The sequence below is a fragment of the Balaenoptera musculus genome, chromosome 6, assembly GCF_009873245.2.
Source record: "Balaenoptera musculus isolate JJ_BM4_2016_0621 chromosome 6, mBalMus1.pri.v3, whole genome shotgun sequence".
Classification (NCBI taxonomy): Eukaryota; Metazoa; Chordata; class Mammalia; order Artiodactyla; family Balaenopteridae; genus Balaenoptera; species Balaenoptera musculus.
The window spans coordinates 102502740-102514739 of NC_045790.1; the positions used below are offsets into that span (position 1 = coordinate 102502740).

Here is a 12000-nt window from a genome sequence, read left to right on the forward strand (position 1 = left end):
TAGAGCCCTCAAGCCACAACTACTGAGCCCACGTGCCACAACTACTGAAACCTGCACGCCTAGAGCCCGTGCTCCGCAACAAGAGAAGCCACCGAATGAGAAGCCCACGCACCGCAATGAAGAGTAGCCCCCGCTCGCCACAACTAGAGAAAGCCCACGCGCAGCAATGAAGACCCAACGCAGCCAAAAATAAATAAATTTATTTTAAAAAAGTACAAAAAAGGGAAAATAATTTAATATTTTTAACTCAGTATGCCAAAATTATCATCTAACATGTAATCAATATAGAAATTAATGAAATAGTTTACATTCTAAGTCTTCAAAATCCAGTGAGTACTTCCTATTTCACATCTCAGTTTGAACTAGCCGTATCTCAAGTGCTCAAAAGCCATACGTATTGAGTGGCTACCACACTGGACAGCACAGGTCTAGATAATCTTTAAGGTCCTCTCAGCTTTTTGGTCCAGTTGGCATTTTGTGACTATATTTCTAGGAAGCAAAGCAGGAAAAGAAATCATTTCAGATCCTATCTGAGCTTGGTTCTGATTTATTGCCAGTGTTCAGCCAGGGTCTCATTCATTCATTCATTCAACCCATATTTAGAGAACTTCTGTGTCAGGCAGGGCTCTTGCTCTTATGGTGCTTAGTCTTCCTAGGAAGACAAAAAGGCTAAACAAACAATAATAATTCAGTACAGTAAGTGGTGGGCAGTACAAAAGCCCATAGCAAATACAAGGGGAGGGTAAAAGGAGAAAGCGCCCCAGATGAAGCTCCGCTGAGTTTACAATCGTGCTCCTCAATATCGAGGTGTTCCATGAACATGCCTCAGGAGATGGAGCAACTGGCTCCACAGCTATAGCCTCCGCTTTGTTGTTAAGCCAGGCTGTGGTGTAGGACTGTTGGAAGAAGGAATTTCATGGCTTAAAAAAAACCCCAAACTTTCAGGTATTAACTAGTTGAAATCTAAAGGATGAATAAAGTAATCAGCACCCTCTCCCCAACCGAAAAAAGCAGTATATGCCAGAGCTCAGCCTAAATTTCTGTAAAAGACTAGACAGTAAATATACTAGGTTTTTTGAGCCATAGAGTCTCTGTGGTAATTACTCCACTCTGCTGGATCCAGCCCCTGCAGTTTGTGGTTTACCAATCGCTGGAATATAACTATTAAAGCACCTATTAAATATCTCTCTATATATTACATAAATATATGTGAATAGGCATTGGGGTCGATTCATAAAGAACTACTTGAATCCATTCTAAAAACTACTTAGGAATTATTTACAATGCTTGTCAAAATGCATTGCCTAAAACATGGACACTGATAACAGTTTGGTATGACTGGGAAATAGTGGCAAGGTCAGGCTGGAGAACTCGGTCGGGAGGATGTTTAACTATGACCTTATCTGCATTTCTGAAAGATCACTATGGCTGCATCAAAGGAAATGGTTTGAAGGGGAGCAAAACTGGAAGCAGGAAGGCCAGTTATAAACTAGGAGGGAGGATAGAGAAAACCTGGCCTATACATACAAAGGATTATTATTCAGCCTTAAGAAGGAAGGAAATTCTGACATACGTGACAACATGGAGGAACCATGGAGACATTATGCTAAGTGAAATTCAGTCAGTCACAAAAGAACAAACACTGTAAGATTCTACCCATGAAGTACCTAGAGTAGTCAAATTCAGAGACAGAAAGTAGAATGGTGGTTGCCAGGGGCTGCGGAGGAGGGAATAGGGTGTCAGTGATTAATGAGTACAGTTTCAGTTTGGGAAGATGCTATAAGTTCTGGAGATAGATGGTGGTGATGTCTGCACAACAACGCACTTAAAATGGTTAAAATGATAAATCATATATACTTTACCACAATCTGATAAAAAAAGGGAAGATTATCTAAATTAATTATTTAAACTAGTTTATATAGGAAAACATTAGACCATTCAGTTTTACACCCTAATAAACATCAGAAAACAATCAGGTTGGGTAAAGAGGTTGTAAATACAGCATAGAGGAAAGTGAAAGGGGACTAAATGTAGACTATTTTTCATTATATAAAAGGGGGAAAAAGCCCTCTCAACTTAGAAAACAGGGTGAAAACAGTCTTTGATATAAAAATTACAGAGATGGGTAATGTGACAAAGGTAAGCAGAAAAATGAGCCGTAACCCAAATAGAGTAAGCTATCTTATCAAGTTAAGTTTAAATATTTAACTGGTAGAATCAGATCTCAGCTCTCAAACCACCCCTCTGAGTTATTTGACTCTGTTAACCAACTGAATAAACATTTACCAGTGCCTCTTCAAGTCAGGCAACTTTCATTCTCCTTCTTGAAACTCTCTTCATTACCCTTGTTTCTTTACCTCTCCCCTTTCTCTGAGTACACTCAAAGGATCCCCCCTATGCTCTATCTTCTCCTCTCTACATTTCCTTTTAAAATTTCACTTACAGCCATAGCTGTGATGTGACTAACTCCTAAATCATTCTCTCTAGCCCTGAGCACTCTCCAAAGCTCTCACCCAGCATTTCTAGATACTGTGGGAATCTCCACTTTGACATCCAAATGAATTCAGTTCATCCCAAATTGAATTCCATCTATCCTCTTGAATTTATCCCTTCATTTTCTATTCTTTTACTACTACTACTATCTTCCCAGTTATACACGCAGCTAGAAGCCTTCAGCGATTTTTGAAATCTCCCTATTCCTTACCACATATCCGATTCATTGCCAAATCCTGTCAATTCTATTTCAATAGCTGCTCTTCTCTGCAACTGCTACTTTTAAAAATCTCTACCCTTACTATCCTATATCTAGACCTATTTAAGTTCATTTAAACTGCAACAGACTAGTAATTTAAATTGGAAGCGCAAGATGTGTCTATGTCAAAGGGTATCAATAGAATTAGTATCATCTCCTAGGGGGAACACTTCAGAAATTTCTAGGGTGGCTTCACTGTCACAATGAGAAGACATTACTGGCATCTACTGGGCAGAGTCCAGGAATGCTGGACATCCTGCAATGTTTGCAGAGCACAAAAAGAATCTGTATTCTGCATGACATTCCATAAAGTTCTGCCAGATATTCGTAAATGAAAATCTTAGTTATCTGACTGAGCCTAAAATCTGTTTTACAAAGAGTATTAGCAGTTTAACTGTATACCTAATTTTCTATGAGTGTAACTACCAGATAAATTGAGGAAAGACGTACTTTCCTGGGAACTCTAAGAGTCTTCCACCATTTGAAAAGATGGTGTCACAGATGGTATCTGTGACACAAACACAACATTCTGCATTCACAGCTGTCATGTTCACAGTGATAGTACACATAGGTGTAAACATCTGATTACTTTACCACCTTCTAAGCCATGCTTGAGCACGTGTTCAATATGTATTACTTTAAATCACAGTCCTCTTATTTCTCCTCTGGATCAAAGTTTGGGTATTATATTGATTTTTAAAATGTGTACTTATAGATAAGTTACTTCCATGATTTTTACTTCATGATAGGAGAATACTGTAAAATATGTCATCAAAAGAGGACCTGGGTCTGACAGAAACAAGAAACACTAGTTTATCTGAAATGTAAAGCTCTGAACTCGGCCCTTTTTCTGCTCAAAAATCTTTCATAGTTTATAGAAAACTGTCCAAATACATGTTCCTGGCATTCCAGGCTTGTGAAAACACAGCCCAAGCCTATTTCTTCAGATTATACTCTAGGAGTCTCTCCCTAATTATATTATAAGATTTCAGCCAATATGGGTTTTCTTTATTTTCATCCTCCATGCTTCATGCTTAGCCCTTTCGAATGCTGATATTCCTACTGGAAAGCCCTGTGTATCTCAACTCTCCAAAAATCTATACGTTCTTCAAGACCCAACATAAACACTGCTCTACTTTCCCAAATGGAAGAAATCATTCCTTCTTCTGAACAACTATATAATTTTATTCCCTCATACAATTCAACGGTATCACTTTTTTGGTTGGTCTCTTTTTAATTAAGATATAATTGACATATAACATGATATTAATTCCAGGTGTAATGTAACGATTTGATATCTGTATATACTGTGAAATGTTCATCACAGTAAGCCTAGTTAAATATATCATTTGATCGTACCTCTTTTATAGCTCTCGTTTTTCCCATTCGACTGTAAGCCAGAGGTCACAACACAGCCACTTACAGGTTGAATATGACCCAACCACAATATTTTAAAATTCTGAATAATACTTAAAAATTAATACTTTTTAAAAAACAAGGATATTTCACAAAAATTTAGACTTGGGGCTTCTCTTGAAAAGTCAGATCTGACAACTCTGAGCCTGAATCCTACATGGCAATAATTTACTACAGCAGAGCAGCAGCTATCCACTTCAGTGTTTTCTTATCAGCCACAGTTCACACGGAGACTTTTACTTAATCAGGTTACCTTCCTGATCCCAGTGTGTATGTTCTCTGAGAAAAGAACTGCTCTAATTCAGCTATGCATGCCCTCACACAGTCTGTCACACAGTAGGCATTTTATAAATAAATACCTACTGAACAGCACAAAGCACAATAGTTTCCTTTCTTACCGTTTCAGAAATAAGGAGAATAACCACCTCATTCAATCCATACCATGTTAATTTTTAGCATTATCTATCTTTTTGGTAATACTGTTTTATTGCTTGCTTAAGGGCTAATCTGAGAGTCACTGTAAATTTATTGCCAAATTCAGAATTTCCCAATTCAACCACAGTGAAAATACAAGCTCTTAAGTAACAAAGTGATACAAACACATTTAATTCTATTAACAAATATTTCTCACTAGTAACAGTCCCAGGAATGCTGCTTTAAACTAATGCTTTGGATCATTTTCAATAAACAAAGCATAATTTTCCATATGCAAACCTGGTGAACTTAATCATATTAAAAATAACACAGCACATAGACCCACCTGAAGAATAATCTCAAAATGCAGGGTTGGGTCCACAGTTATCTGCAGATATTAACTCTCCAGGTAGTTAAGGAATTCAGTGAATGTATTCCATTTACTTCTGTGCCAAGTAACAGGTTTTATGGCATTTTAAATGCGAAGTTTAACAAGAAATTAAGAAAAAAAAAAAGCTGGAATTGGTTCTGAAAATGAGTCAACTGCCAGTACTGCCCCAAGTGTGAATAAATGCCAAGCTCAAAGGCAATATGGCATCTTAATCTTTAAAAAAAAATTACCTGCCGGTGATCATGAGGCGAAAAGGATATTGAAAAGCCATCACCACAGCTGGGAAAGTACATCAAAGTATAAAAGAACAGATGATGTTGTTCCAGTAATCAGGCTTTTTATAGGACAGGGAAAATAATGTAAGCACAGAGTAATTTCAGGACGGCAAACAAACAAAACCATGAAATGCCTTAAATTTAATGTTTATTTTATAAAACTGACAAAGTGTCTAGCATTTCAGAGAATGTCACCATGTGAGAAAATGTACATCCTCAATGAATAAAGAAATGCCATTTTAAAACAATATTGAGAAATCATACCTCTCTTAATTATTAAAAATATTAAAACTGAGTCTGGTAGGACTCTGAGGGAGAAGCAGGTTACTTTAGACTTTGCTGTGGGCATAGCATCAATCCACTATATCTGGAAAGGACACTTAAGAGGAGCTAGAAAATCATTCATACGTCTGGATCTGGTGATTCTACTCTGAGGCTTCTGCCCCAAATAAATAATTCAAGGGGAAAAAATAATGCAAACAAAAATATTTATAAAAATAGAAACAACCTGAATATGCATAATATGGAAATGGCTAAATAATTATGATATATTTACACAAAGGAACAGTATATACTATTAAAAATGACAACTATGTAATTTAGGTAATACTCAAGTGCTTATTAGAAATCATCCTGGATGATTTCTAATCATCCAGAACACGGAGTATCCCTATACTATATATATTATATACGATGGAAGTGAATAGGCATTGCTATCATTGATTAAGAACTGCCTAGAGCCATTCTAAACTTTGCTTGAGAATTATTTACAACACCTATCAAAATGTATTGCCTAAAACATAGGCACTAATTATAATCACATGTAGAAACACATGCCCATTATAATTGGAAGATACACATAATTCTAATTTTAATGATTACATTTGTTATAAAAAGTTACCTAACTACTTGCTTAGTTTTAAAATACCCAACTGTCTTCATTCCCATGCCCAAACTCTTCTAATTCTTCTCACCACAGGATCTTAGAGCAGGAGAGAAATATCTCCTTTTCCATATTTTATAGACAAGGGAACAAACACAGAGAGGTTACATAATTCTTCCAAAATGACCTATTTGCTAGGACTAGACAGCAACTTTTCTACTGTTTTTTTTCCCTAAAATCATAGCTGATAGAAAAAAAAAAAAAAAAAACCCCAACATGGAGGACTGTACATGGACAAAAAGCACAGAAACAAGTAGAGCTTTCTGACACACATCACGTTTAAAAAAACGTCTGGAGCTTTCTTCTCATAAAATTTTATAAAAATAATTGTCTTCTCAGAGTGAAAAAGGATAAAGAGGAGAAAAACCAGTCAGGGATGAAGGGATAATGCCATTATAGATATCTTATATAATTAACAATTGCCGTTCTCAAGCCTGAGGAGTATTTTGTTCTATTTGTAAGATTACACTCTATGAAATGCAAAAAAAAGTTCCAGGCTCTCTTACCTGTACAGAGGAGTCCATCTTTGTAGTAAAGTGCATACACTCTGGCACTGTGTCCAATTAATGATGAGGTCTCAAAGGCTTCATGGTCCTCCAGTTGCTTCATTCTCAAAATAGCCTTCAAATAAACCTTCTTCCAGTGCAAAGCGTCCTGAACAGAATCATCTATCTGCCAGCCCAAATTTTTACAGGCAGTCTGCCACACCTCTGTACAGGCACTTATCACCTTATTCCACTGTTTAGAGACGAGGCAGCATGTGAGTAAAGTCTGAGGATCGAGCCATTTTAACAAATAAAAACTGAGCTCCAGGGGAAGGAGTTTGAGGAAGTCCCGCTTGAGGAGAGTCTCCAGGTTATTGGAGAGATGCCTGAGCTGGACTGCCCCACTCAGACTAATCAGGTGATCCAGAGTTTCATTTTTCTGCAAGTCCGTCAGAGAAAGAAATGTAACAGAAATGTTATCAAGCCATGTCTCAAAGTCCTTTCTCTCCATAAGGTTATGGAAAAATTTACCTGTGGCACATCAAAATATTGTATTAGTTCTGCTCAAAATGACCATTCAAGCAAGACTGCTAACAAATGAAGTATTAAAAATTAGTGTAAAAAACTTGGCATTACAACATTATGCTTAGTTACATTACAACTTTACAGTTAATACACTGTATTTATCTGAAAAATTTCCATGCACACAAAAGAAAATACATTTGTGAAATCATACTTTAACAAATCATGACCTCCAAAACATAACTCAATGAAATTTATGCTGGTGTGTGTGTGATTTGCTCCTTTTGAAGTCTAGCACATGCTACATGCATCTTCACAGTAAAAGATTTACAGAGTATTCATTCCTTATGAAACAGTGTATTCTATACAATGGAACCCCCATCAAAACCATCATAATACCATTTCCTTAATACACTCTATTTGGGCACTAAAATCACAAAAATAAGCACAAGGATGTGACAACCAGAAAGCATGTCTCCGGAGCAGTAATTTGAGACATTGGTCATCATGCTAGGTACAACCTGACCTGTTACTAGAATCACAGAACTGACTACTGGCTTTTGCAATAGATGTTCAGGCAAAAAGGTCTGGGGAAGAAAAATAAGCAGATGCAGTAAGTTATACGGCTCATGTATTCTGGTTCTTCCACTTCCTTTATGGCACTGCCTGTTATAACGTGAATTACCAAAGGCCTTATCTGGCCTTACATAGTCTGTTTTTTTTTTTTTTTTTTTTTAATTTTATTTATTTATTTATTTATTTATGGCTGTGTTGGGTCTTCGTTTCTGTGTGAGGGCTTTCTCTAGTTGCGGCAAGTGGGGGCCACTCTTCATCGCGGTGCGCGGGCCTCTCACTATCGTGGCCTCTCCCGTTGCGGAGCACAGGCTCCAGACGCGCAGGCTCAGCAATTGTGGCTCACGGGCTTAGTCGCTCCGCGGCATGTGGGATCTTCCCAGACCAGGGCTCGAACCCGTGTCCCCTGCATTGGCAGGCAGATTATCAACCACTGCGCCACCAGGGAAGCCCCCATAGTCTGTTTTTATAAGCCTCATATGAGCTGGTGACAACTCTTAACCTCATGTACCCCAGAGAGCCATGAGGGTCCTGGAGGCCTGCACAAATAAGACAAATTAGTAACCCTGATGCTTAAAAAACACCCAAAGAAAGGGACCATCATCTTCACTTTGCAGATGAGGAAGCTGCAGGTCAGAGAAGGTAAGCGATTTGCCTATAGCCAACAGAGCAGACTGAAAGCCAGTGCTCTCAAGATCAGTACTCTTCTGATCAGGTTGCAGGAGAACTGCAACCTGGCGATAAAATCTGGGAGCACCGAGCCTGATGATATACCACCTTCCCCTTTAGGGCTAAATACAACAAAAAAAACTTACAAGTATCCAGCAACACATACTATGTCAAGGTGTCAACACACTCTTAACAACGGGGACTAAACTAACAGGAAGAGAACAAAAAATAAAGCAAATCACGTAAAAACCATCTTTCCCAAGATAGGCCATGTTGGTAGATATTAGTGCTGGGTGATGGGTACATGGAGGTTTTTTATTCTATTTTCATATGCTGAAACATTTCAATGATTAAAAAAAAGAATAAAAACTTTCCTTCTAATCTGATCACTCAGTTTCCCATCAGATTATCATACTAATTTAAAAACTTTATGTCCAAATTAAGGGCTTCCCTGGTGGCACAGTGGTTAAGAATCCACCTGCCAATGCAGGGGACAAGGGTTCAAGCCCTGGTCCGGGAAGATCCCACATGCCACGGAGCAACTAAGCCTGTGTGCCACAACTACTGAGCCTGTGAGCCACAACTACTGAAGCCCGTGTGCCTAGAGCCCATGCTCCGCAACAAGAGAAGCCACCGCAATGAGAAGCCCTCGCACCACAACGAAGAGAAGCCCCCACTTGCCGCAACTAGAGAAAGCCTGCGCGAAGCAATGAAGACCCAATGCAGTCAAAAATAAATAAATAAAATAAATTTATTAAAAAAAAACTTTAAGTCCAAATTAAGGTAAAAGAGGAAAATAAACTCCTTTCCATATATGTCACCTAGATCAAGATCTACACAAATATCCAGATCTCATTGTCCAACTTTGTTAATGTTATGGTATGTAAAAATCATTTTCATTAATTTCCCAATATCTAATTTGGCGGGAACGTCATCAGACAAAAAGCAGTCAAAGCAAATAAACCTCTTCCAATCACATCATCTGTTGTCTAATATTTCTGAACAGTGAATGGACTTTAACCCTGAGGGTTTGGGCTAGGTAGGATTTATTAATTTAAGGATTTACTTGGCTGCCGAAAAACGATGATTTTACCAAAAGTTTTATCAACTTAACACAAGATAACAAGCCTCCTGGGACTTCCCTGGCAGTCCAGTGGTTAGGACTCTGCGCTTTCACTGCCAAGGGTCTGGGTTCGATCCCTGGTCGGGGAACTAAGATCCCACGAGCCACTCGGCACAGCCAAAGAACAAAACAAAACAAACAAACAAACAAAAAACCAAAATAACAAGCCTCCTCCTTTTTCTGTATCCTAACAACCTTTTATCTATAATATTTCTGGAAAAGTTTTACTTTAAAAAAATCATTCACAGCAAGACCAAAAAAAAAAGTTTCTGTGGACATTGACAAAATGTCACAACAGCTAATTAGTTAATACTGGTCAATTAAAAACATAACCAAAACATCTGCCCAGGCATCATTTTTTACAGTGAAGAAGCAGGGGGGCTTCCTCTATCTCACCTGCACCGCCACACACACACAGTATGCCACAGGTCAATCACAGAAACGCTGACATTTATGTAAGATGAACTGGACACAACGTAAATTTATAATACCCGTGAAAACAATATCATTACAAAATAACTAAGAGACATCATACAGCATGCCAAATCAATGTACCCATGACACCACAGAGATTATGGGACGAGTTTTCCAACGAGCACCTTTAAAAACCCAGCCATTTCTGATATTTATATACTTTCCTAACTCCTCATAAGAATTTTTCTTCCCACTCTTACATTAGAAACTGCCCTTTAAGCTACTGAACCCTTTATGGGAGGCTCTTTTCCAGTTCTTCATCTTTCACTGTCATGAAAAAGGCATCTTTTTAAAATAAAGCAGGCCCCATTAACTTTGCAGAATGCACTATTTAAAAAAAAAATCACCTTTTGTTTCTCTAAAAAATTAACTGACTCTGGAGAGAACTTTCTTAAGGTCACTGGTCTAAACTGAACTCTTAGAGAGCCTCTAGGAATATCATGTACTGGCAGCAAAGGTCCCATGGGGAAAACTTCAGGAAGTGGGATTTCAATTCAACTGAAGGAGGAGCTTTTAAAACACCAGAGCTTTCCAATAATGGAACAGCTGCCTCCAGAGTGGTGAGCTTCCCATTACTGGGAATGGTCAAGGACAGCTGGATACAGAGGCAGAATGAGGTAAATGAAAATGCTCTGGAGTCAGTCAAACCTTTTACTGATTCAGCCACTTTCTATGTGATCATGGACATGTTCAACTAACTTCTAAGCTTCCGTTTTGTCATCTGTAAAATGGAAGCTAGCTCACCTTGAGGGCTGTGAGAATCAGGACCAGAGTAGGGACATGCCTAGCACAGAGCCCTTGTAAGTTTTATTACTATGAATACCTGGCAGGAAAGCTCCACTAACATCCCTTTCAACCCTATGACATTACCACAGTTTATCTTAAGATGGCGTAAAATATACAGACCAAAAAACTCAAGTGCTCAAACTTACTGGGAATTAATTTTATAATTAAGGGCAGTTACTGACTTGAGGCTATGATTTCCCACTAGGTGCATTTTCTCTCCACCCTCTCCACACTCCATGGTGTCTCATCCTTTTTTCCTCCCCTCACTTAAGACTAAACATTAAACTTGCCCTTCTGCCCTCAACAGTAACAATCACAAAGCTCTGAAACAGGTGGATGATGAAAAGATTCCTAAACTGGGAGATGGGAGACCTGGGTTTGGTCTCTGGTTCTGCCATTAACTCCCTATGTTCTCTTAGGCAACTCTCATCTTTGCACTGGTTTGACAGACTAAAGTACTACTCATAGATATTACCTCACTTGATTTTCACAACCTCCTGGAAGGTATCAGAACTGCCCTTAACTAATAAATGAGGAAATTTATGGCCCCAAAGGTGGAGTGACTGTCCCAGGGTCCCACAGGAAGGAGCAGGTGCAACATCTTTCCCAGCCCCCACCCTCCAAAACCAAAACCAAACCAAACCTATACTCCCAGGTCTTACTAAAGATACAACATTCTCGATTAAACATGATGAATGCATTTTCCTCTCCTCCCTCAGGACCCGGCCTAATCAAGAGAGAAAGCAAGACACTTGTTGCCCTTGGCTTCATCTTCCCTCTCTTTTCTTATCAAGTATAGCCAGCAGTTTCAGAGTACAGAGGCTCTGAACTTATCTAAATGAACTTACATACTTATATTTTGAATATTCAAGAAGCTAGTAACACTGGTTGCTTCCAGAGAATGCTGGAGGGCTGAGGAATAGGCGTGAGGGCCCCTTTATGAATTTAAAACCGTGTGAATATCAGTTCTATGTAAATCCGCCTTCAGTTTTAAGCTGAATTTTTAAGAGCTTTGAAAGAATACAAATAGTGTTTCTAAAATAAGGGCTCTGCAACCCCACTTGTTGCTGGGTGACCCTGGGCAAATCGCTTCCCCGATCTCAAGCCCAGTTTCCTCACTTATAAAAGGTAACCACGAACCGGTAACCCTACAAGGGTTTTTACGAGGAATAAACAG

General features: G+C 38.6%; 1 protein-coding gene across 3 annotated transcripts in view; it reads right to left on the minus strand.

The window, feature by feature from the left end:
• The window catches only part of FBXW2 (F-box and WD repeat domain containing 2), a 28796-nt gene that overhangs the window by 16108 nt on the left and 688 nt on the right, over positions 1-12000 (minus strand). For 2 of the 3 annotated variants that reach the window (XM_036854666.1, XM_036854665.1), the window contains one exon: positions 6698-7207. In XM_036854666.1, the coding sequence (XP_036710561.1) occupies positions 6698-7187 (490 nt within the window). In that variant the 5' untranslated portion in view covers positions 7188-7207. The remainder of the gene's footprint in view (positions 1-6697; positions 7208-12000) is intronic. The other variant, XM_036854667.1, reaches the window with a different exon arrangement.